This window comes from Aotus nancymaae, unplaced genomic scaffold (genome assembly GCF_030222135.1).
Source record: "Aotus nancymaae isolate 86718 unplaced genomic scaffold, 86718_ANA_hifiasm-v0.15.2.pri h1tg000014l, whole genome shotgun sequence".
NCBI classification, from domain to species: domain Eukaryota; kingdom Metazoa; phylum Chordata; class Mammalia; order Primates; family Aotidae; genus Aotus; species Aotus nancymaae.
The window spans coordinates 85,927,208-85,952,450 of record NW_026988425.1 but is presented as its reverse complement, the minus strand read 5'-3'; the positions used below and the strand labels follow the sequence as shown (position 1 = coordinate 85,952,450).

The window sequence follows — 25,243 nt, the reverse complement described above, 5'->3', positions numbered from 1 at the left end:
AGATTCTAGATATTAGTCCTGTGTCAGATGTATAGATGGTGAAGATTTTCTCCTGCTCTGTGGGTTGTCTGTTTACTCTTCTGACTGTTCCTTTTGCCATATAAAAGCTCTTTAGTTTAATTAAGTAATGGTGATTTATCTTTGTTTTTATTGCATTTGCTTTTGGGTTCTTGGTCATGAAATCCTTGCCTAAGCCAACGTCTAGAAGGGTTTTTCCAGTGTTATCTTCTAGAATTTTTATAGTTTTCGTTCTTAAGTTTAAGTCCTTAATCCATCTTAAGTTGATTTTTTATAAGGTGAGAGATGAAGATCCAGTTTCATTCTCCTACACGTGGCTAGCCAATTGTCCCAGTATAATTTGTTGAAAAGGATGTCTTTTCCCCACTTCATGTTTTTGTTTGCTTTGTCTAGGATCAGTTTCAGAAGTATTTGAGTTTATTTCTGGGTTCTCTATTCTGTTCCATTGGTCTATGTGCCTATTTTTATACCAGTACCACACTGTTTTGGTGACCTTATCGTATAGTTTGAAATCAGGTAGTGTGATGCCTCCAGATTTGTTCTTTTTGCTTAGTCTTGTTTCGGCTATGCAGGCTCTTTTTGGTTTCATGTGAATTTTAGAATTGTTTTTTACAGTTTTGTGAAGAATGATGGTGGTATTTTGATGGATAGTGCATTGAATTTATAGATTGCTTTTGGCAGTATGGACAATTTTCACAATATTGATTCTACCCATCTATGAGCATGGGATGGGATGGGTTTCCATTGTTTGTGTTGTCTTATGATTTCTTTCAGCAGTGTTTTGAAGTTCTCCTTGTAGAGGTCTTCTGACTTCTTGGTTGGGTATATTCATAAGTATTTTATTTTATTTTTTGCAGCTATTGTCCAAGAGGTTGAGTTCTTGATTTGATTCTTCGTTTGCTTGCTGTTGATGTATAGAAGAGCTAACGATTTATGTACTAATGTACATAAATCTTTTACCTGGAAACTTCGCTGAATTCTTTCATCAGTTCTAGGAGCTATCTAGAGGAGACTTTAGGGTTTTCAAGGTAAACAATCGTATTGTCAGCAGTGACAGTTTGACTTCCTCTTCAACAATTTGGATGTCCTTTGTTTCTTTCTCTTTTCTGATTGCTCAGTCTAGGACTTGCAGTACTATGTTTAAGAGGAGTGGTGAGAGTGGGCATCCTTGCTTTGTTCCAGTTCTCAGAGGAAATACTTTTCACTTTTCTCCATTCAGTATTATGTTGGCTGTTGGTTTGTCATAGATGGCTTTTATTACATTAAGATATGTCCCTTGTATGCCAATTTTGCTGAGAGTTTTAATTATAAAGTGGTGCTGGAATTTGTCAAATGCTTTTTCTGCATCTACTGAGATGATTATGTGATTTTTGTTTTTAATTCTGTTTATGTGGTGTATCACATTGATTGACTTGTGTATGTTAAACCATCTCTGCATCCCTGGCATGAAACTCAGTTGATCATGGTGGATAAACTTTTGGTTATGTTGTTGGATTCGGTTAGCTAGTATTTTGTTAAAGATTTTAGCATCTATGTTTACCAAGAGTATCAGTCTGAAGTTTTTGTTTTGGGTTATGTCCTTTCCTGGTTTGGGTATGGTAGTGATGCTGGCTTCATAGGATGAATTAGGCAGAGTTCCTTCTTTCTCAATCTTATAGAATAGTGTCAAAAGAATTGGTACAAATTCTCTTTGAATGTCTGTTAGAATTCTGTTGTGAATCCATCTGGTCCTGGACATTTTTTGTTGGTAATTTTTTAATTGCCATTTCAATCTCACTGCTTGTTATTGGTCTGTTCAGGGTATATAATTTTCCTTATTTAAACTAAGAGGATTGTATTTTTCCAGGGATTTGTCTATCTCTTCTAGGTTTTCTAATTTATGTGCACAAAGATGTTCATAGTAGCCTTGAATGGTCTTTTGCATTTCAGTGGTGTCAGTTATAATATCTCCTGTTTTGTTGCTTAGTGAGGTTATTTGGATTTCTCTCTTCTTTTCTTGGTTAATCTTGTCAATGGTCTATTTTATTTATCTTTTCAAACATTCAGCTTTTTGTTTCATTTATCTTTGTATTGTTTTCTTTTGTTTCAAATTGATTTCGTTCTGCTCTGAGCTTGATTATTTCCCTTCTTCTGCTGGGTTTAGGTTTTATTTGTTCTTATTTCTCTACTTCCTTGAGGTGTGACCTTAGAATGTCAGTTTTTACTCTTTCAGTCTTTTTGACATAGGTGTTTAGGGCTATGGACTTTCCTCTTAGCACCACCTTTGCTGCATCCCAGAGATTTTGGTAAGTTGTTTCATTATTGTTGTTCAGCTCAAAGAATTTTTTAATTTCCATTTTGATTTCATTTTTAACCCAGTACTCATTCAGGAACAGGTAATTTAATTTCCATGTATTTGCATGGCTTTGAAGGTTCCTTTTGGAGTTGATTTTCAGCTTTATTCTACTGTGGTCTGATTGAATGCTTGATATAATTTCAATTTTCGTAAGTTTATTGAGGCTCATTTTATAGCCTATCATACGGTCTAGCTTAGAGAAAGTTCCATGTGCTGTTGACTAGAATGTGTATTCTGTGGTTGTTGGATGAAATATTCCGTATATATCTGATAAGGCCATTTGTTCCAAGGTATAGTTTAAATCCATTGTTTCTTTGTTGACTTTATGTCTTGATGACCTGTCTAGTGCTGTCAGTGGAGTATTGAAGTCCCCCACTATTTTTGTATTGCTGTCTGTCTCATTTTTTAGGTCTATTAGTAATTGTTTTTATAAATTTGGGAGCTCCAGTGTTAGATGCATATACATGTTTGGGACTTTTCTGTTCAACAAGGCCTTTTACCATTATATAATGTCCCTCTTTGTCTCTTTTAACTGCTGTTGCTTTAAAGTTTGTTTTGTCTTATACAAAAATAGCTACCCCTGCACGCTTTTGGTGTCCATTTGCATGAAATGTCATTTTCTACCCATTTACTTTAAGTTTATGTGAGTCCTTATGTATTAGGTGGGTCTCCAGAAGGCAGCAAATAGTTGTTTGGTGAGTTCTTACCCATTCTGAGATTCTGTATCTTTTAAGTGAAATATTTAGGTCATTTTATTCTATGTTAGTATTGAAATGTGAACCGTTGCATTTCTTCTGCTCTTTGTTCCCTGAGTACTTTTTTTGTTTTTGCTTTTTAACTTGTATTTTTGTTTTGTAGATCCTGTGTGATTTAAGGGTTAAAGAGGCTCTGTTTTGATATGTTTTCAGGATTTGTTTAAAGATTTAGAGCTCTCACTCCAGCCTGGGTAACAAAAGCGAAACTCTGTCTCAAAAAAAAAAAAAAAAATTAGAGCTCCTTTTAGCAGTTCTTGTAGTGGTGGCTTGGTAATGGTGAATTCTTTGAGCCTTTGTCTGAAAAAGACTGTATCTTTTATATGTGATGCTTGGTTTCACTGGATACAGAATTGCTAGCTGGTAATTGTTTTGTTTGAAGAGGCTAAATAAAGATAGGGCCCCAATCGCTTCTGGCTTGTAGGGTTTCTGCTGAGAAATCTGCTGTTAATCTGATAGGTTTTTCTTTTCTTTTTTTTTTTTTCTGAGACAAAGTCTTGCTCTGTGGCCAGGCTGGAGTATAATGGCAGGATCTCGGCTCACTGCAACCTCTGCCTCCCAGGTTCAAGCGATTCTCCTGCCTCAGCTTCCTGAGTAACTGGAACTACTGGCGCATGCCACCACACCCAGCTAATTTTTTGTATTTTAGTAGAGACAGGGTTTCACCATTTTGGCCAGGATTATCTCGATCTCTTGACTTCATCCACCTGCCTCAGCCTCCTAAAGTGCTGGGATTACAGACGTGAGCCACCATGCCCGGCTCTGATAGGTTTTTCTTTATAAGTTACCTGGTGCTTCTGTCTTATGGCCCTTAAGATTCTTTGCTTCATCTTAACTTTAGATAACCTGATGACAATGTGCCTAGGCAATGATCTTTTTACAATGAATCTCCCGGGTGTTCTTTGTGCATCTTGTATTTGCATGTCTAGGTCTCTCACAAGGCTGGGGAAGTTTTCCTCAATTATTCCCCCAAACATGTTTTCCAAGCTTTCAGAATTCTCTTCTTCTTCAGGAACACCAATTATTCTTAGGTTTGGTCATTTAACATAATCCCAGACTTCTTGAAGGCTTTGTTCATATTTTCTTATTTTTTTTTCTTTGTCCTTTTTGGATTGGGTTAATTTGAAGACGTTGTATTGGGTTAATTCAAAGACCTTGTCTTTGAGCTCTGAATTTCTTTCTTCTGGTTGTTCAATTCTATTCCTGAGACTTTCCAGAGCATTTCACATTTCTAAAAGTATGTCCAAAGTTTCCTGAATTCTTGATTGTTTTTTCTTTAAGCTATCTATTTCCTTGAATATTTCTCCCTTCATTTCTTACACTGTTTTTTGAATTTCCTTGTATTGGGCTTCACCTTTCTCTGGTGCCTCCCTGAGTAGCTTAATAACTGACCTCTTGAATTCTTTTTCAGGTAAATCAGGGCTTTCTTCTTGGTTTGGATCCATTGCTGGTGAACTAGTGTGATTTTTGGGGGGTGTCGACAAGCCTTGTTTTGTCATATTACCGAGTTAGTCTTCTGGTTCCTTCTCATTTTGGTAGGCTCTGTCCAAGGGAAGGTCTAGGGCTAAAGGCTTTCATTTATATTCTTCTGTCCCATGGGTGTTTCCTTGATATACTACTCTCCCCCTTTTCCTATGGATGTGGTTTCCTATGAGCCGAACTGCAGTGATTATTGTCTTTCTTCTGGGTCTAGCCACCCAGCTAGTCCACCTGGTTCCGGGCTGATACTGGGGGCTGTCTGTATAGGGTCTTGTGATGTGAACTGTCTATGGGATTCTCAGACATGGATACCAGCACCTGTTCCAATGGAGGTGGTGGTACGAGGTGTGCAATGAACTCTGTAAGTAAGGGTTCATAGCTTTGGTGGTTTAATGCTTTATTTTTGTGCTTGTTGGCGTCCTGCCAGAAGGTGGCACTTTCCAGGGAATATCAGCTGTAGTAATATCCAGAGGGACCAGCAGTGGGCAGGGCTCTAGAACTTCCAAGATTATATGCCCTTTGCCTTCAGCTACCAAGGTGGGGAGGAAAGGACCATCATATGGGGCAGGGCTAGGCATGTCTGAGCTCAAACTCTCCTTGGGTGGGTCTTGCTGTGGCTGCTATGGGGCCTGAGGGTGAGATTCCCAGGTCACTGGAGTTGTGTACCTAGAAGGATTATAGCTGCCTCTGCTGAGTCATGCAATTGTCAGGGAAGTGGGGGAAAGCTGGAGGTCACACACCTCACCCAGCTCCCACATAAATTGAAGGGCTGGTGTCACTCCCACCATGCCCCCCACAACAGCTCCGAGTCTGTGTGCAAGCGGAGGGCAAAACAAACAGGCTTGGAAAGTTGCCCCAGGTTACTTGCCTCCCAGCTGCAAAAGAAAAGGGCTTGGTTCTTCCCCTGCCTGTGCATCAGATTTGCACCCTTCCCCGAGTTCTGGCCAGGAGGCTTCTCACCCTGTTCAAATTGTTACAAAGTTCAGCTAGAGATTTTCTTCTCTATGTGGAATTTTACCCCCTACTCCTCTGGCCACCCTCCCGATGGATCCCTATGATGCCAGTCAGGTATGGCCTACTAGGGGACCCAGTGATCTCCCAGGGCCTTTGTGCTGCTTCCTCTACCCCTATATTTTGCTCAGCTCTCTAAATTGACTCAACTCCAGGTCAGAAACGTCTCCCACAAATAGACCTTAGTTTTCTCCAGTGGAGTTGTGTGTTCAGGAGTGGAGGCTCTTCCTTTCCTACTTCCGCAGTTGGGACACTCATAGTCTTTGGTGTATCTCCCAGGTCCTTCAGGACCAGTCCACTTCCTTCAGAGTGTCTGTGGGTCCTCTCAGGATTCAATCTGGAGCTAGAATTCACAATGCAAGCCTGCATGCTGCTCTGTCCAGAGCTGCAATCTAGTCCTGACTCCCATCAGCCATGATGATCTTACCTCCTCTAAAGACCAATTCTCACTCTATTTATAGTATTTTCTACTCGTAAAATTGGCCAGTTAAGAATACTGTTATTCAGAGAATGATGTATCAGTTAAGAGGATCTATATTTATTTTATAGTCCATATTTTAATTATTTATTATCAAGCGGCAACAGTAAATATCTGCCTCACTTATCTTGTATAAATGTGAGGACAATTTGTATATTTTCAGAGGAACACTTTGAATTCCTCAGAAGAAAGGCACTGAAAAATTCCACAGGGTACTATATATTCCCATTAGGTATTTTAAACTTTAAGGCTATAATTTAAAACTATTATTGATTATTTTAATTCTATAGGACTGAAAAGGCATTTGCAGAAATACTGTCTTTGATTTTCCTGTTTCTATTTCTATTTATAGAGAGCAAATAACTTATTTATTTAGGCTTTCCTATGTTGTCTGGGACATTGATAAGGATCACAAAATATTATATAAAAATCAGAGCCACAGAAAGATGATAGAAAATATAGTGAATAAATTAAAAGGAAAACTAATAGTTGAAAGAAAAATATTCATAGGACATAGAAATATGGAAGCAATAAAACTGAAAAAGGCATTGGGTAGCAGTTAGATAAAATTAGAAATGGTGTGCTGCTCCCCCAAAATATTCCATTTAATTTTTGACTGTGTATGAGGAGGTATTCTGTCAGGGTAAGAGGAAAGGAAAATATAAATGTTTGAAAACAGACAAGGTTATAGAGCATTGATATCTTCTGGCTTCTTACAAGTCAGCACAGCTTGCTTTGGCTGGTGTATGAATGACAACATACTCTTTGCTAGATTGGTTCTACCTGGGGCTTTGTTTGGAGAGGTGCTGCTGCTAAGGCTTACATACTTTCAGCCCCCTCCAGATATGCTCCCTACGTGCCTTTGAGTATGCCCATTCAGTCTTCATTCAGTGAGTAGTTGTTGTATACAAGACATTGCTCTGGGTACCAGGGATACAGCAGTGAATTGCAATGGATGAAGGTCCCACACAGAGCTTACCTTCTAGTAAGGGAGACTAACAGTAATCAAGATAAGTTAGAAAAGTATATAGGACGTCAGAAGTTTATTGTCCGTCTCCCCTATTAGAATGCAAGCTACATGTAAGAGAAAATAAAAAGCAGGAAGGGAGGACCTGAAGAATGTGTTTCTGGAAGAGAGGGTAAGAATTTTGAGACCCATTTACCAGTCCTTTAAGATTTATGGTAACCATAAAGCAGAGTTACCAGCAAATTATTATTATTCCACTACTCCTGAAGTGGCTATAGGAAAGTGTAGCATTTGTGCAGCACTCTAGGCATCACACACAAGGTTACTTATAGCCAGAGGTAGATGGACAGAGTCTTGCGACCTCACATGCCTCCTGTCTGACCTGAATGGTGAGGGGTTCTTGACATGCCTTTGGCCACTTTGTACCAGGCACACAGGATGGAAAGCTCTACCTTACAGTGTCATTTTTTTGCATGCTATTGAGGAAAAACCTGAACCTAGATTCACTAAAACTGTGTTGCGTAAAGGCCTGATGCCTGTCAGCATATTTTCTCCCAGAACTTACAACCATCACATTATTCCTTGCCCCTACTATAGCTTAGATGGGCATTTCTCTATTATTTCAGCTTTCCTAGAACACTTGATATAAATCTAGGCACTTCAAAATTAGAAAGATAACAGAATACAGTAAACGTATTTTTAAAAAAAAGAGGAAGAAGAGGAAAGGAAAAGGAAAACAACCAAGCGTAGTAGATTCTTCTGGGTTAGGAATTAAACTTGAGAAGTTCCTCTATTTAGATGGTCCTTTCTTGGGTTTGGATGTAAAGAAGGGGACCATCGATCATATGTACCTAACTACTAAGCCCTGTTTTCTCACCAGAATGTGAAGTGGAAATTTAGCAATTATGAGGTGAATTTGAATTGTAGACAACCTGCTAATGTAACCCTAAGTTTTATTTGCTTAAACAGTCCAAATTGACTGTTTGCACTGACTAAACTTACTGAGTATTTGCTAAATAGTCACTTCACTTTATTGCTGAAAATACCTCTTCAGGATATGACACTAAGTTATATCTCTTCTTTGTTAGTGAATAATCACTTCCTTCTAAAGATGGCAATGAAAAATCAACAGTAATTGCCTGTAGAATGTGGTGTCACTCAGAATGTGTAGACAAGTTGAGTTGTCTAATATGTTTTTAGACACAGCTCAAATTAATTAGGTAATTGAAAATCTATACTTTGCAAGGCATATTTAGCCTATATGATACTGTACCACTTTCGAGTATGTGTACTGCTCAAGAAGTATAGCATTCCTGTGTGCATTCAAAAGTTATTCTAATTCTGTAAGTGATGTTTTCATGAACTCAATAACACTTTTCAGTTTTTATTGCTGTAGAATTAACCTTGTAGCTTTTCATTGTCAGTTCCTTTATTCAGTGTTGTATGCTACCTTATAATTATTAGTTAATGTAAGGGATGAGTATTGTAAAAGTTGACCACCAGGAACTCTGTGTTTTCGGTTTATCATTCATAATAAATAGTTGGAATCAGGAACTCTAAGGAAGTAATTAATTAGAGAATCATTTAAGATTACCTATCTAAATATAAAATCTTTATTTATATTGATTACTGGTATATACAGTCATTTGCCCTGAATATGTATATTTTATCAGGTCCAATATTATCCTGTGACTTTGACTCTTTCAGTTTTCCAGTAATCACAGTGAATATAAGTAGTCTCACTCCAAAAATCTCACTTTAAAAAAATTAAAAATAGCCACCATGTTTTTTACAGCTTTCTGAACCAATTTGTGAAAAATCCTTCGAAGAATTTGGCAGTAAAGGTGACAACTCTCCTTTTCCTGAGCTAACTCTTCTCTTTAAAGATAATTTTTTTTTTAACTAATTATTTTGGGAATGCTTTTAGATAAATTATTGAATAATAAGAATTTGTGTTTGTACTTTATAAGTTTTGAGTTAATATGGAAATACTATTCCTTTTACTCTCCCATAGGACTATATTTATGGCTCTTAATGCTCTGTCTGTAATTGCTGGAAAAATAAGTCAGGGACCAGTGGTACCTAAGACAGACATTTTCATCCTTTGTGTCACATATTAAGTCTTGATCTCCCTTCCTATGGCTGTCTTTGCTTCACTTGCCCTCTGTTTGTTCTGTCTGGGTCACTGCCCTTGATGGATCTCTCTATTTCTATTGATTGACTCTCTCATCTGGCTTAGTCTCTATGCCATGTCTTCCTGGCTTCCAGTCTCCCTGACCTGAAGACTCTGCCCTTCCAGCCCATGGAATAACATCTCCCCCAGCCCACATGTTTCTGTTTAACCTTGCCTGTCTGTGGTTTGCCTGGGTTCACTTGCCCTTCACTTCCCTCTGACATGGGCTCTGTGCCTCCCTCAAGCCACAAGACTCACTGTCTGCTCTCACCTATACATTCTGTGTGCCCCTATGTACACCAGCTCAGCCTGCCCTGTCTTGTCATAGACAGACTGACAGCAAGTCACCAGTGATAAATCTGTCTGCATCCCCAAATATTCCCAAAACATGCATCTTCAGAGAAACTGCATTGCTTTCTAGAGGTGATTTGGAATATCTAAAATGCATCTTCATTGGTACTAAAATGAATATTCAAAGTGAACATTAGGCACTATGCTTAAGCCAAATATTATTTATTTATAAAATCTCAAGATGTTCAGAGTTGATTATCAGCACTTTAAAAGCAGGAGTATAATTTTTTAAGTTTTTGCTATTTCATATTTCTTAAAATATAGTCTCTTTCCAAAGGAAAATAGTTCTATTTAATGATAAATTTTGAGAGACAATTAGTTTGGATTAATGACTTTGTTTGGATTAATGAGTTTGTAGGTGCAAAAAATTAATTTAACTGATATTTGATGTCTAAATGTTCTTTGAGACCTTGTGCTAGCATTTCGGACCATAGTGCCTGTTAATATCCCCTTCAGCCATACATATGTGACCCTAACTGTTCGATATATTATACCAATAAGTGAAAAAATCTTTTACCAGCTAGTTTATAGATGTTTTGCATAAATGCATGGCACAATCCTTGATATAATTCAATTGTATTATATAATTTTTTAATTTCTAAAGTGCTATAGAAGCAACTTGTTAAAAAAAGTTGGGGCAAAAAAAATACACCACATTTTAAGCTTTTTGTAGCAATGATTTCTATAAATGAGATTTTTAAGGAGACCCTAAGTTAAACGTTATGAATAATCTAAAATCAAAATTGGCATGAAGATTCTTCTGTTATTTGCTAATATTTCAGAAATTTTAAGAAAGTAATGTGAAAATTTTCAGACTTTTAAAATTTTATTTACTTTTTAAAAATTCTCTTCAAAGAAATTTAGTCTTCTATCAGTTTTAATGTATGTGAAATAGTAGCTAGACCTCTCCTTCTCAGTTTCCAGATGGAAGGTAATTAAATTTAAAATACGACATTGTTGGCTGCGTATGATGGCTCATGACTGTTATCCCAGTACTTTGGGAAGTAAAGGTAGGAGGATGGCTTGAGGCCAGGAAGTTGAGACCAGCCTGGGCAACATAGTGAGACCCCATCTCTACAAAAAAATTAAAAAATTTAGCTAGGCAGGGTGGAGCATGCTTGTGGTCCCAGCTACCTGGGAGGCTCAGATGGACAGATCGCTTGAGGCTGGGAGGTTGAGGCTGCAGTGAGCCATGAGTGTGCCACTGCACTCCAATCTGGGCAACAGAATGAGACCCATCTCAAAAATAAAATAAGACATGGTTAATTTAAGGCCACAAATATAACCAATATATAGGAAAGCTATTGTATGTGACATTCGAGGTACTCAGTTTGAATATTACAGTAGTTTAGATTTTTGCCATATTTTTCTTATAAAGAAGTAATCACTCAGTTGTTTTTGCTTTTCTTTAAAAACAATATCAAACATGTAAAAATCAGCATAAGTAGCAAAGCTTAAACTTTTAGATAATCCAAATTTAATTATTTTACCAATTAGTTAATTGTCTTCAATTCATCCCCCCAAAATTAGAGCCTAATTCCATGTCTTACCCCTAATTTGAGTTATTCTTGATTCTCTTGAGGCAAGAAACTAACTGTAAATAGTTATTCTTGAATTCCACAGAGTTGTATTGAACACCTAATCTGTATTAGGCACCAATCTAGGCTTCAAGGGTATAAAGAATATTAGACATGACTTATGCTCTTAAGGAGCTCACAGTCTCCTAGAAAGAAGTCTTGTGTTTATTACAAAGATTCTCTTTGCTCCTAGTCAGAGAATGATCATTGTAATGGGTGGTGTGGTTGGGAGTGAGGAAGTAAAGGGCTTATGAGCTCTTTTAGAATCCACTAGTAACTCCTAGTTCACCAACATCCTTTTTTATTAAATGACACTCTAATGTCCTTGAAGAGTTAGTGCATCTTCTGAAAGTATCCACTTTTCTTCCATACTGTCATGAAAACCTGACTTTTTACTCTAGATATTCTAAACAAGCATATGTTACTTGTCATTTCAAACTCTTTAATAGTAGTATGTCAGCATTTATCAGGAGGATCTTTGGATTTATCATGACCGTGGGAAATTTGTATTTTCCCAAATATGTGGAGAATAATGGCCAGATAAATATCCACAATCACATTGTCTGTAAAATAGGGTAAGACTAGTATCATCTCATTGGGTTCTATTAAGTGAAATAATTTATATAGAGTTCTTAAAACAGTACCTAGCATATAGTAAGAACTTCATAATTCCTCACTTTGCGTAGTTTTGATATACACGAATTTTTGGTACCATGGTTCAGTTAAATAACACCAATTCCCCAGAAAACAAGGTTCAAAGTTCAGTTTCCACAATACATTACGTGTAATTGCATTAAGCACAAACTTTGCCACTAGCCCTTCAGTCCACACATCTGTATGTGAATAACAGATGCACATCATGGTCAATGGCCAATCACATTACTTTTTTCAGACTTGTCACTGATTGGTTGTTGTGGCCCGTGAGATCGGCACGTCTGCCGGGGGTCTCTTGACCAGCAAGAGGGTCCCAGTACCTGGAAGAGAGAGTGCGCGGAAGAAAAGAATGACAGAAAGAATGAGGTCTGGAGGGCTGAATCAGGCCATGCCCAAGACAGCAGTTTATTCTCGTGCACAAGAGTTTATATATGTTTTTACATACAGTGACTAATGTAGGTCCCATTACAAAAGTATTATCAGGAGGGAACAGAAAATTACAAAGTAAGCAGGGGAGGGGGTAGCATACGGGTTTATCTAAACGTCACTGAACACAAAACAAACAAAAGATTCTTATCCTATAGAGATTCTTATCCTCTTATCAATACTACAGTTACAGTAAGTAACATCAAGGCAAGCCATAATTTGAGGGGTAGCAATTTTCTAGTAACATGTGAGCGATCACAGGATTTAGTGAATGCAGGTAAACAGAGTCATAAAACTAGCCCAGAACAAGAACTTCAAGGGAGACAATAGTCTCGTAAATGACCACACTTGGCGTTACCTCAGTCATGCCATTAGATCAGTCAGCCAAGAATAGGCTTCTGCAAACTCAGGCCTCTATCACTTCCTTCTTTTTCCTTAGCTCGACTGCCCCCAGCCAGGGTGAAACATGTCTGGGCTCTGACTCCGTAATGGCGGAGACACGGAGGGGTCTCTATGCTGGCGGAGTGATCCCCATATTTGGTCATATCATATCTGCTTTCAGTTAATGTACAGATGGCATTGTCTCCCATTTTACGAGAATAGATGATCAAAAAAGAGGCTTGACCAACACAGATGACAGTGCAGTAAAGAAATGAAACACTGGAAATGAAATCGAAAGTGTTCATAACGAAAAAGATGAAGATGTCCCAGAGAAAGTGACACTGGCAAACCAAAAAGCAAGACAACAAACTCTCATGTTAAATGAACTCTCAGGGCTATTTCACAGCGTTGAAAGTGCAAAGGATAAAATGTTGAAAGCTGATTCAAACTTAAGATTGTGACATTTTGCCCATGCATAGGAAAGATATGATTGAACCATATTATAAGTGATATGATTAAAAGAAGGCAAGCACTGATCAATCGACTTTAAGTAAGTTTTTTTTACATAGAAATAAAGCACTTTAATTCTCAGTGTTTCTAATGTTTACATTATAGCATACTAAATGAAATTAGTTTTATTATTTTTTCTTTATTTTTAGCTGACTATAAGGATTTTTAACATTTTGGCAAAAAATTTTAGAGGTCATAGAAAACTCATAATTTATCCTATTGATTATTATGATCACTTTGCATGGTTTCAGCTTATATGGTCATTTTTATAGTTCCTCATTATCATGCAAAGCAAGGACATCCTGTAGTTGTTATTAACAATTGTTTTGTCCACCAAGTCAAGTATTAACAATGTTAGGAAAACTGTTCATTGCTTTTCAGTATTTCAGAATTTAAAAACTTTGTCATTTCTTTCCTGCTTCTGCCTTTGTATTTTCAAAGTATCTAGGTTCTAATTCTAGTCATGTCTTACCATAGGGTTACCCTCAGAGCCTCCTGATATATCTTACACAGAAGTACAGTATTTAAACTCCTTATTTTACTGTTCTTCAATATTCTACCTTATTTCTTCATTCTCCTAAATATTCTGCCTTAATTCCATGCTAACCTTTTCCCTTTATTCTTTTCCCTGCTAATATCCTATTTTTCCATACTCTCCTTCAACCTCTGAAAGCCTATCAGTTCTTTAATACATTGTCTTCCTTTCAAAATGACACCTGCCCTAGAACATATCCTTAAGAGAAACTTCTTTAAATTACTGGTTTCTTCCTTATGTTTCATCTACATTTCTGTCAATCAGAAGAGACCAATGTCTTGCTTGAATTTAAATTATTACAGAAAATTCCGTGTAAGAAAAATGTAAAATTCTAGCTGGACATTGACTAGATTAGCACCTGCCAACAATGACATGATTGGGCAACAAAATAAGAATTGAAAATAAATACTGTGCATTTTTTTTCACTGTATACACTTTTGTGCCTCTTGAGCCATGTGATTGTGTAGGTGATTATTTTTTTTAAAAGTGAAATTTACATTAAGTAAATCATCATAATAGAAGTCTTGCTTTCAGTTTTCCACTCACAGTTGGTTTGATATAATTACCTCCAAGAGTTCTGAGGCTTTCAGAAGATGAAACCTTCATCTGCCTAATGTTTTCTGCACACACATAGAATGAAGAGCAGGCTGCTAGGAGCTTGAGGAATGGACTAGAGGCAGATAAATTTTGATTTGGGCATGAGTATTATGCTCAAAGAGAGACTGACAACCTGATTTGTTCTCTTTAAGACCTTTGAGATTATAGTAAGGTGACTGGAAGAGGATTCAGTTTGATAGGCTGAGTGAATGCTGTCTGAATATTTGTCAGGTTTAAAATGCTGAAAGAAGTTTTTAATCTATATATTTACGTAAATTTTGCTTAGAATTTTTAGTCTGTTACTACCTCTTGAATTTTCCGTGGTCATTGCTGCATTTAATCATTTTTCAGACAAAAAACATCAGTGACTCTGTTTGGTTTATTTCAGTTCATAGTTTCCTAAAGAGATTCCAGGGAAATTCTCAGAAGCCTCAAACTTGTGATGGTAATAGCACCAACATCAATTAATTTGGAATCTCTTTTTAAAAAAAAAAAAACATAATTCTCACAACACTTAAAGAGTTTTCTGCCGTAAACAGAAATTCTTTTTGACTTCTGAATTTACTTCTCTAAGCCCATTTCACATCATGATTACTAGTTTCATTGGTCATAAGCTGTCATTTTCGTTACTATATTTTACTGTGCCGTGTAATGAAAAATTTTTCGTTAAACCAGTTGTGCATCTCCTTCTCTAAAATGGAAGCAGAGTGATAATTTGAATGTAGAACATAGTCACTGCACCCTGACTAGAGTAATCAATGCAAGAACATCCTTAAATCTTTTCTTCTGTAACAAGGGCAAACTCAGCTAAAAAGTTTGTTTAAATCATGCTTGGCATAACAAGAGCCTTTAAACTTTATCTAGCTCTAACTATCTGTGAATATACCTGACTCATCATCATAGTGCCTTTCAACTCAGCCCCACTCAGCTCAACTGCTCTTCCTGCCTTATACAGATATTTAAAATCCCTTAAGGCTTCTGGTGAAGGCTGCAGGGTTTTTATACTTAATATTATTTTATAGCACAGGAAGTTCATAACTCATGAATATCTCACATTTGCAAAATAAAATGGAGGGCCTTTTCTCTGTATACTCTAAGTCTGTTTTTGGTCTCTGACTGTGTGGTGGTTGTATCACATTTGTGTCATAAGCATTTGTTTCTAAGCAGCAATTACATGAGAGTAAAGCCATTTTAAAAATACTAAAAGGAACAGCAGCAAGAAGTAATGATTTTAAAAAGTCCTTCATAATCTTCATCTGAAATTAAAGAAATCAAAGAAATCTGCTAGCCACACTACTACATTATAGCTTTTCTCCACATATAAAAGCATCTTGTATTACTGTTATTTACAAGTGGCTGTTCTTTCACCCATGTTCTTGTCCTCTGTTATCTCCTGTACAGAATAGTACTATTATCTATTATGAAAATTATCTTGAAAAGCAATGAATTATCCTGTTTAGTACCTACATTGATTTGGTTAGCTCTGTTTCTATGTTATTACAACATAAATGTTCTTATTGTACATACTTTTTATTAGTTTTTCTTAATTGCATAACTTATCTTTGATGGCTCACTTTGCTTTATATAGTTTAGTAAAGATCCACACGAAGGATTGACAGTTAATCATTTCAGTGTATTTCCAGGTAGTTCCCAGTGAACTAAATTGTTGTAATGTGTGATGTTAACTCTTTCACTGTGAGGAGGGAGGCATTGTTCCTTAAAGTAATCAGCTGCAAGAGTTTTCCTGGATTACTGACTTTACTCCCTGGATCCAGAGAGGGTCTTCCCAGTGTCTAGTCTCTGCATCATGTCTTCTGCTTTAGCCTTTTGTCTTGCTTCTTGACTAATGTGATTCTTGAGGTCCTACACCTGCTCATCCTAGTGGCAATGCCTTTACACCACAATGCCTGGTCAGTGCTAACTTTACTAGGACATCTGCAGAGTAGGAAAGACAGTAAAGATTAGCAGCATGTAGCCTGCCCTGCCCTCTCTGTCTGACTTGGATATCATTCTTAGATATTCTGGTCTGCTCTGTTGCTTTATTGCAGTCAAAAAGATTTTTTTTTTGTTTTGGAGACTCTACTATAGAAAATTAGAAGTTCTTACAGACTCGAGCAAAGCCATGTCCTCCTTTATCTCGAGTAGGAGAAGCTTTTGGAAGAGTTGCATTTGGAGGAATGACGAAGCAAGGATCACCTTCCCAGCCAGTGAAATAACTGACCAACAGAATGACATAAAAGACAGATTACTCTCACATCCAGATGTTTTCATGGACTTACTATACTCAGAGCACTGTGGCTAGCTCATGAATTAGCATGTTACTTGGCACATAGGTACAAACTAAATGGTATATCTATAATATGTATGTTAGAGGTTTCATATCTCCTAGCTGGAGAACTAAGACGTGAAACTCCAGCTGTTTAAGGAAGCAAATGTATGTGAGTTTAAATGGCAGTAAGTTCAGAGAGGTCACTGTGGTCCAGAGTATAGGGCAAGACTTCTGAAAACTATGAAACTTGAACCAAACCCTACAAGGATGTTGATTCTTAACTCTGCTTCCATGGTTTCCTGCTTCTTAGCATTTGTCGATCATGACCATTGGTTTTGTCTCCTTAGAATAGAGAATTCTTAAGGAGAGCCTAATAATAAAAATTCTGATACTTTCCATTTTTAAGTATTTCTGCTTAAAGCAACTCTTTCGGAAAACTACCCTTGATTCCAAAGATCCTAATAATAGAAAACTTCTTAACTTCTCTTTGGGTAAGTAAGTATAGTTGTCCTGCTCTACTGTCAGTTTCTCTTCTCCCTCGTTTAGATTATAAATATGTAGGGGACTGGAACTCTGTGTTTCTTATCCTTAATCTGTAATTCCCTATGGATAAGACTGGCCTGATTCTTACATTGTAATTTAATCACTTACAAGAGTGATTTTTTTTCCACGTATTTGTTGAAGGTGATGGATTAGCCTTTCAAACGCCCCAGCACAAATAGCACTAGTTGTCTTGAGCACTCCCATCAACTGCCTTCCTCTGATCGCTATTCCTGTGCCAACTAAATATGCTTCTACTTCCTTTCTCTGCTAGCCCCATTTCCGTAGGACGTTGAATATACTTTTAAAGAGATGGCAAGACTTCCCTTCAGAATATGGGCTTTTCTTTTTGGCAGCTCATCTGCATAAACTGGAGATACGCACACTGGTAGATGAGATCTGACCAAGTACAAAGAAAGCCTTAAGTGAGATCATCCAAGTAAATCTTAAAACCCATCCAGTGAATATATTGCCTTACTTTTTAGTTTAGTAAATGTTTTCAGCCACTGCGTTTTAACTCAGCTTAAATATAATAAGGCTTTGCTCACATCTGTTTGAACTCACTTTTTCTAATTCTTTAAAAATAATTTCATTCAACCGTTGTTTTCAACAACTAATGAACCTTTTTCCTGTTCTTCTCTTGTGAAAATGGGCTGTTTTCAATATGTGGATGTTAGCATACATATTGCTTTCTCTTCTTTATCCTTCTTTGTGATCCAGCTTTCATTCTGTTTGGCAGATACTGATAGCTTTGTGATTCTGGAAAAATAGCATGTAAGTGTACCTTGAGGATACCAGCAAAGTTATTCTTAAATGAACGTCTGTATATTGCAAGCTGTTTTTTATAGACCTTCGTCTTAAAATCTAATTAAAGGCAAATATGGAAGTCTTTTTACCATTAATGCTATAGAGATTCATTTATTTAACATTAAATAAATATTTCTTGAGTTCCTACTATGTTCCAGGTGCTGAGGATCTAGCAGTGAATAAGACAAACAGTGACCCTGCTCATAGCCAGCACACATTCTAGCAGGGGTTGCAGTAGAGATACAGATGACAAATAACTAAGTACACAGCCTGTAGCAATGACAGCTAATTTTCTGATTCTTCTTTTCCCTTTACCATTGCTTCAAGGCCATATTTGCAAACTCAACACAACACAACCTGTAGTGTTGAGTTGAATTTAGTCTCAAGGTGTTACCTTCATCTAGGAAGAGGTATTTAAGGGTCCAGGAAGATGAGGTTAGGAGGGAGATGGTAGACTTCAGATGTTTTAGGAGACCAAGGATAAAAGATTTGACGCCTTATGGAGAATAGAAAAAGTCAAGAACAGCTCTTAGGTTTAAGCTTGGGTGACTGAGTTGGTGATAATGCAATTAACTAGCTCAAGAGTCTCAGGATGAGAGGCAGGTTTAGAAGTGGAGATAATGAATTTGACTTGGGGCAGTGAAAAATACAAAACTGGAAATCTGAAGAGAAGTCAGAACTGAAATAGATTTAGCTGTTACCAGCATTTCATGTAAATTTTAAAAGGAGAAGGAGCAAGAAGAGTAGTCAGCATTGTCAGATATGGCAGGATGAGGATCTTTTAAAAGGCCATTGGATTTGACCATTGAAAAACCACTGATGATTTCAAGAAGACCGATTTCAGTAGATATGGATGGGGACAGAGCCACATGATGGTTCGTTTACAGAATGAAGGGCTATGATTGTCTAGCCAAGGTCATTGTGCTCTTCCTCCTTGGAAACTTTGAAACTGAGGTCAGAGCTTTTCTCCCTCCCTCAGCTTTCTCCACTCAGGGCCCACAACTGGATGCCTGGGCTAGGAGCATGGTGGAAGAACAAATTAAGATCTTTGGGTCTCTGGTGGGATAAGGGCCCAAGGATAAAGGAGCCTGATGTTGGTGAGTCAGATATTGCAGGGAGCATCCTCAGTGGGGGACAGTGAGTCAGCCCAGTTCAGAGACCTGTCTCTAGAGGGGGAAAGAGAAAACACACATGTAGATCTCTGTTGGTTGAGGAAACTCTGGACCAAGAAGCTGGGTTAGAATGGGAAACAAAAGGACCTTTAAGGCTGGGGGAAGAAACATGGAATTAGTTAAGAAGTTCTGCTCAGTGAGGGAGTGGAATCTGGCAGAGTTTGGCAGGGGTGGAATCTGAGGTAGCAAACTGATGTTAACTAGAAACTCAAGCAGGGAATACCTAGGTTTCTTAGGGCACAGGGACTGGGGATATGCAAAGAGGAACTGTTGGCAGTACTGGTGACCATAAAGATAGTAGTGAGGGGGCAGTTTATGAATTGAGGGGTCATCCCAGCAATATCTGGCATATAGATATTTAATAAATATTTGTGAAGCCAAGAGGGTCAGTAGTTCCTGGGGATCGGGGGTCTTGAGTTTCCGAAGAGGCATAAGATTACCTGGGTTCCATTCAGGGAGAGGATGGAGGCAGTGACTAAGGGACTTAAGACAGCTTGGAGGTGCAAATCCCCAAATGGAGCTTTGTTCCTCAGTGGGAGTTAGAAGCAAAGGTCAGGGTTGGGGGCTCAGTCCCTTAACCCTAGGACCTAGGAGTTCCTGTGCCTCTACCAGATTTCCCCACCTACACACAGACACCCTTGGCCTGTAACGCCTTCTCCGCCCACTAGGGGGCAGGGCTCGAGGGGGCTAGTGGCTGTTCTGAAGCCTCGAGGGCCATCAGTTTCTACCAGAGCCGCTGCGAGTGCCGTCCTACCCATGGCCGGACACAGGCCCGCAAACCTCTGCCCCCTTCCAGGCAGTGGTGGGGGCGGCCCCAGTGGGCCAGTGCCCCTGCGGGTTGACACTCTGACCTGGTTGAACACCCAGGCGGCCCCTGGCAGGGTGGTAGTCCGGCAGGCGATCAGGCTGGGGGTCTGCCCAGGCCCTGAGGTGTGGGGGATTCCCCCGGGTCCCCTGGCACACGACTTCCGGGGCTGGATAGCACCCTGCAGAGCCCGTCTTGGAGCTGGCGAGGCAGGGACCTGGTTGCGAAACCCCTCCGAAGGCGCCCTCCTCGGGCCCTACATTGCCCTGAGGAGCATCTCGAAGTTGCCGCTGCCAGAGGACGTCTCAGGCATACGGAAGGAGTTGCAGCAGCTGGCCAAGGAGCTGAGGGAGAAGAGGCTGAGCCTAGGGTACTCTCAGGCCGATGTAGGGATCGCAGTGGGAGCTCTATTTGGGAAGGTGCTTAGCCAAACGACCGTCTGCCGCTTCGAGGCTCAGAAGCTAAGCCTCGCCAACATGTGGGAGCTGCGACCACTGCTGAGAAAGTGGCTGGAGGAAGTGGACGCAGAGAACCTTCTAGGCTTATGCAAAATGGAGATGATCCTGCAGCAGTCTCACAAGTGGAGACGGGCAAGCAGGGAGCGACGAATCGGAAAGAGCCTGGAGAAATTCTTCCGGCGGTGCCCGAAGCCCACACCCCAGCAAATGAGCCACATTGCTGGGTGCCTCAAGCTGCAGAAGGATGTGGTTCGAGTTTGGTTCTATAACCGCAGCAAGATGGGCAGTCTGCCAACCAATGATACTTCACCACGGGAGGTTGTGGGGGCTGCCGGTCCTCCATGCCCAGGGGCACCAGTGTGCTTTCCCCAGGGACTGGGGATCCCGGTGGGTGTCCCCCACTATACACCTGTGTACTCTGCAGGAGTAGCCCACCCCTCTGCCCCACGCACCACTCTGGGCCTCCCCAGACTTTAGGGCTGAGGGACATGCGCTTCACGGCAAGTTTGGAGAGAAAAGAAAAAGGGAAAACCCAGGAAACGTCCCTGGGATTCATTTAAGGACTTTTAGCATTAAGTTCTCATTCACTGTCTAAAGAAGTTAAGAATACATAGCAGGGAACGGGGGGTAGGAATTATTCAAGAAAAACTTGAGAGAGAAGTAAGTTTATTGCAGTTTTTGTGTTTTCCCTTTGTTTTTCCCTAGCATTGGTTTCAAGATACATTACAGTATATATATGGTTTTGATATTGTGTTTCTTTTTTTTATTAAAGATTATGTCTGTTATTCCTTGTGGTTATGAGTAAACATAGGGTTTAAATTTTTTTTATAAACACAATACTAAGTGAAAAACTCGAGTCACAGAAGACTACCTTAGTATACAATTTTTAATTAAAATCAAGCGGAACTCTTTGTAAACACAAACACAAAATCCAGGATAATAGTTATCTCAAGGGGATGGCTTGAGAATGTGATAAGGAAGAAACACACAGCCCACTTAGAGCCCGTGCTGAAACACCTGAGCTTTCTTGGAAAATTCTTTTTTTTTTTTTTTTTCTAATTTACCTTTTCATTTCTAGTGCCCCAGCTTCATGTCAGGATCTCAGTTCATCTCCCCACTTTATGCAATTCCATGGGCTTATGTCCTGTCCTGCCACAGTCACTATCTTCTAAACTCCTTTGTTACTGAGGTTGGCAAGCTGGACAGCCAGAGCTTTAGTGCCAGCTGTAGCTTACTCCTCTAGTTTTCAGCTCTGTTTGGTTCCCTGGGAATTTCCTTTACTTTCTCTTGATCTCTGATATACTTTTGAGAAGATATTTGTGATAGTTTATCCAAACTTCCCTGGTGGCTTTTGCCATTATACATCAAATCACTCTACTAATTTCATCTCTGAAATTGGTCTTTTCAGTTTTCCACTTCTACTTTGGTCAATTTTGATCACCATATACTAAATGGAAATCATTCATCCCTCTTTGTTTTCAAATCTGCTGTCACACACCTGCCTGTACTATTTATTGTCCTAGAATTCTATCAGTATAGATTATATCAGAGTTTAATGTCTTATTTCTGGATACTAATCTTGTCAATTTTTGCTTTTTTTGTTATCAGTCTGCAAAGATTTTATCTATAGATATTTTCAAAGTATAAGCTTTTTGACTCTTATTCTACTTACTACTATTTTTATTCCCTAATTAATTTTCACTTTATACTTCTAAATTTTTTCCTAATTTCTTCTGGTTTTTATCATTGCTCTTTTTAATAGTTTTTACATGAGTACTTAGTTTCTTTTCTTTTTTTTTTTTTCTAGTGAGTGTATAGAAAATAACTCTTGTGGGCCTGAGAGTGTAAACCAGGGGCACAATAAGAGACTTAACTCTGATCTTCTGACCTCAAGGCCAGGGCGAATTTTACTATCAAGTCAGGCATGACTAAGCTTTCTATTTAATCTTTTCTTCCTGAGGCTGTAGAAAATTTACCTTTACGTGTGTGTGTTTGTGTGTGTGTGTGATAAAATGTAAAATTTGCCATTGTAATAATTTTAAGTGTAAATTCAGTGACATTAGTTACATTCACAATGTTAGGCAACCATCACCACTGTCCATTTCCAACATTTTTCAATCACTCCAAACATAAACTTTTCTCATTAAGCAATTAACTCCATTCCCCTACCCCTTAACCCAGTAACCTTTAATCTATATTTCTGTGAATTTGCCTGTTCTAAGCAGTTCATATTCATGGAATCATACAACATTTGACCCTTTGTATCTGGCTTATTTCACTTAGCATGTTTTCAAGGTTCATCTCTGTTGTAGTATGTATCAGAACTTCATTCTTGTTTTGACTGAATAATATTCCATTGTATGGATACACCACATTTTGTTTATCCATTCCTATGATGATGGGCACTTAGATTATTTTCATTAATGACCAGTGGGCTATTGTGAATATTACTGCTATGAACATTTGTGTAAGAATCTATTTGAGTATCTGTTGTTTCCGTTCTCTTGGATGTATACATAGGAATGGAATTTCTGAGTCATATGGTAATTCTATGCTTAACTTTTTGGGAAACTGCAAAATTATTTTTCATAGTGAAGACACCATTTTACATTCCCACCAGCAATGTAAAAGAGTTCCAGTTTTTCCATATCCCTGCCAACACTTGTTATTTTTAAAAAAATTATAACCATCTTGGTAGCTGTGAAATGGTATTTCATTGTGGTTTTGATTTGTATTTCCCTAATAACTAATGATGTTGAGCATCTTTTCATATGCTTATTGTCTATTGTGTATCTTCTTTGAAGAAATGTCTATTCAAATCCTTTGGCCATTTTAAAAACTGGGTTGTTTCTTTTCTTCATATAGTCTGGATACTAAGCCCTTATTAGATAGATGATTTGCAAATATTTTCTCTCATTCTGTGGGTTGTTCTTTCACTCTTTTGACAGTATCTTCTGATGCACACAAGTCTTTAATTTTTATTAAGTCCAGTTTATCCATTTTTTCTTTTGTTGCTTGGGCTTTGGTATTGCCAAATGCAAAATCATGAAGATTTGCTCCTGTGTTTTCTCCTATGAATTTTACAGTTTTATTTATTAAATTTAGGTCTTTGATTAATTTCAAGTTAATTTTTGTATATGGTATGAAGCAGGGCCCAACTTCATTCTTTTGCATGTGAATAGCCAGTTTTCCCAGCACCATTTGTTGAGAAGTTCTTTCTGAATTGAATGATCTTAGCACCCTTGTCAAAAATCAGTTGACCACACACATGAAGGATTATTTCTGGGCTCTCAACTCTCTTCTATTGGTCTGTATGTCTGTCTTTATGCCAGTATCACATTGTTTTGACTATTGTACCTTTGTAGTAAGTTTTGAAATTGGGAAATGTGAGTCTTTCAAAAATTTTGTTCTATGCCATTGTGGGTCACTTGAACTTTCATATGAATTTTAGGATCAGTTTTTCCATTTCTGCCCAAAACACCATTGAGATTTTGATACAGAATGCATTGAACCCTCAATGTTGCTTTAGAGAGTGTTGTCATCTTAACAATTTTAAATCTTCCAACCCATGAACACAGGATGTGTTTTCACTTATTTATGTCTTCTTTGAGCAATGTTTTATAGTTTTAGTGTACAAGCCTTTAATTTCCTTCAAGTTATTCATAGATATTTCATTCTTTTGGATACTACTGTAAATGGAATAGTTTTCTTCATTTCCTTTTAAAATTGTTCATTGCTAATGGATAGAAAAACAACTGATTTTCCTGTGTTGATTTTGTATCCTGCAGTTTTGCAGATTTAGTTCTAACAGGTTTTTATGTACATTCTTTAGGGTTTTCTACATATAAATCATGTCATCTGTGAATAAAGATAGTTTTGCTTCTTCTTTTCCAATTTGGATACCCTTTCTTTTTCTTACCCAATTGCTCTGTCAAAAACTTGTAGTACTGTGTTGTATAAAAGTAGCAGAAGGGGACATCCTTGTCTTATTTTTGTTCTTAAGAGAAAAACTTTCAGGCTTTTCACCACTGAGTATGACGTTAGCTGTGGCTTTTTCATATGTAATATTATTCATGTTGAAGAAGGTCCTTTTTTCTTAGGTTATTGAGTGTTTTTATATGCAAGGGTATGGGTTTTTCGCAGTTTCTCTGGAATAAATGAAAAATGCTCCACCACTTCCTTCCTCAGTACTACCATCACCATTGCACCTACACCTAAGGGACCCAAGCATCATTGTTTTCCCCCGACTCTAAGGGTGGTTATTTTTCTGTTCCGAGGGAATCTCATTCTCATGACATCCTTCTAAGAGTAAATGACTCACCTGGGGTGATGAAAACAAGTTTTAAATCAGATCTTCCATAGTCCACAATATGAAGCAGCCCCAGATGTAGCTCAGCTTTCAGGAATGAACTTTTGGTGAAGTACTTATAAAACAAAAAGTCAAGTAAATATTCATGCTGCTCTTAGATTCTTCTAACTCTTTAAAAAGGTTATTTAATTATAAACAAATTGTAACAACTTTAATTTTCAGAACATACCTATAAGCTGTATTGTTTCAGGTGGACAATGGAGATATATCAAGATTATACATATACACTTGTATAAGATTAGCTTGAGTTCCCAGTTTATTTACTCAAGAATATAGAATCACATTGGAAATATGATGACCACAGAGCAGGTGTAAATGAACCATATATATCATCACAGCTTCCCATGGTCCAGCATCCTTGATGATGGTGCCCAAAATAAGGCACTGGATAAAAAGGGTGGAAATGAATTCCACACTAGTTTTTTCATCCTTGGGGCTACATCAGTGCTCAAGAAAAAATGTCTGCTCTTAGTGCTTCCATTTAAGAGAATGTTTGGAGACGTTAAGCTCCTTCTGGTTCTTGGACCAAATTCAGTGACAGTGAATCCACAACTTCATCGAGCAGAAGAATCTGAATTA

At 38.1% G+C, this 25,243-nt stretch overlaps 2 protein-coding genes across 15 annotated transcripts in view; both read left to right on the top strand.

Annotated features, from left to right (window-relative positions):
* Positions 1–25,243, top strand: part of ARB2A (ARB2 cotranscriptional regulator A) — a 508,497-nt gene that overhangs the window by 349,998 nt on the left and 133,256 nt on the right. Inside the window, exon 11 of one of the 14 annotated variants that reach the window (XM_064376139.1) lies at positions 8,836–8,884. The exons of the other annotated variants lie outside the window; for them this stretch is intronic. Within the exon in view, the coding sequence (XP_064232209.1) occupies positions 8,836–8,843 (8 nt within the window). The 3' untranslated portion in view covers positions 8,844–8,884. The remainder of the gene's footprint in view (positions 1–8,835; positions 8,885–25,243) is intronic. 14 annotated transcript variants of the gene reach the window in all.
* On the top strand, positions 19,789–20,772 carry POU5F2 (POU domain class 5, transcription factor 2). Its single transcript, XM_012477547.3, has one exon. The coding sequence runs from the start codon at positions 19,789–19,791 to the stop codon at positions 20,770–20,772; it is 984 nt and encodes a 327-aa protein (XP_012332970.2).

Coding starts and splice junctions, on each gene's coding strand:
- POU5F2 (XM_012477547.3), top strand. CDS start 19,789: ATGGCCGGACACAGGCCCGCAAACCTCTGCCCCCTTCCAGGCAGTGGT.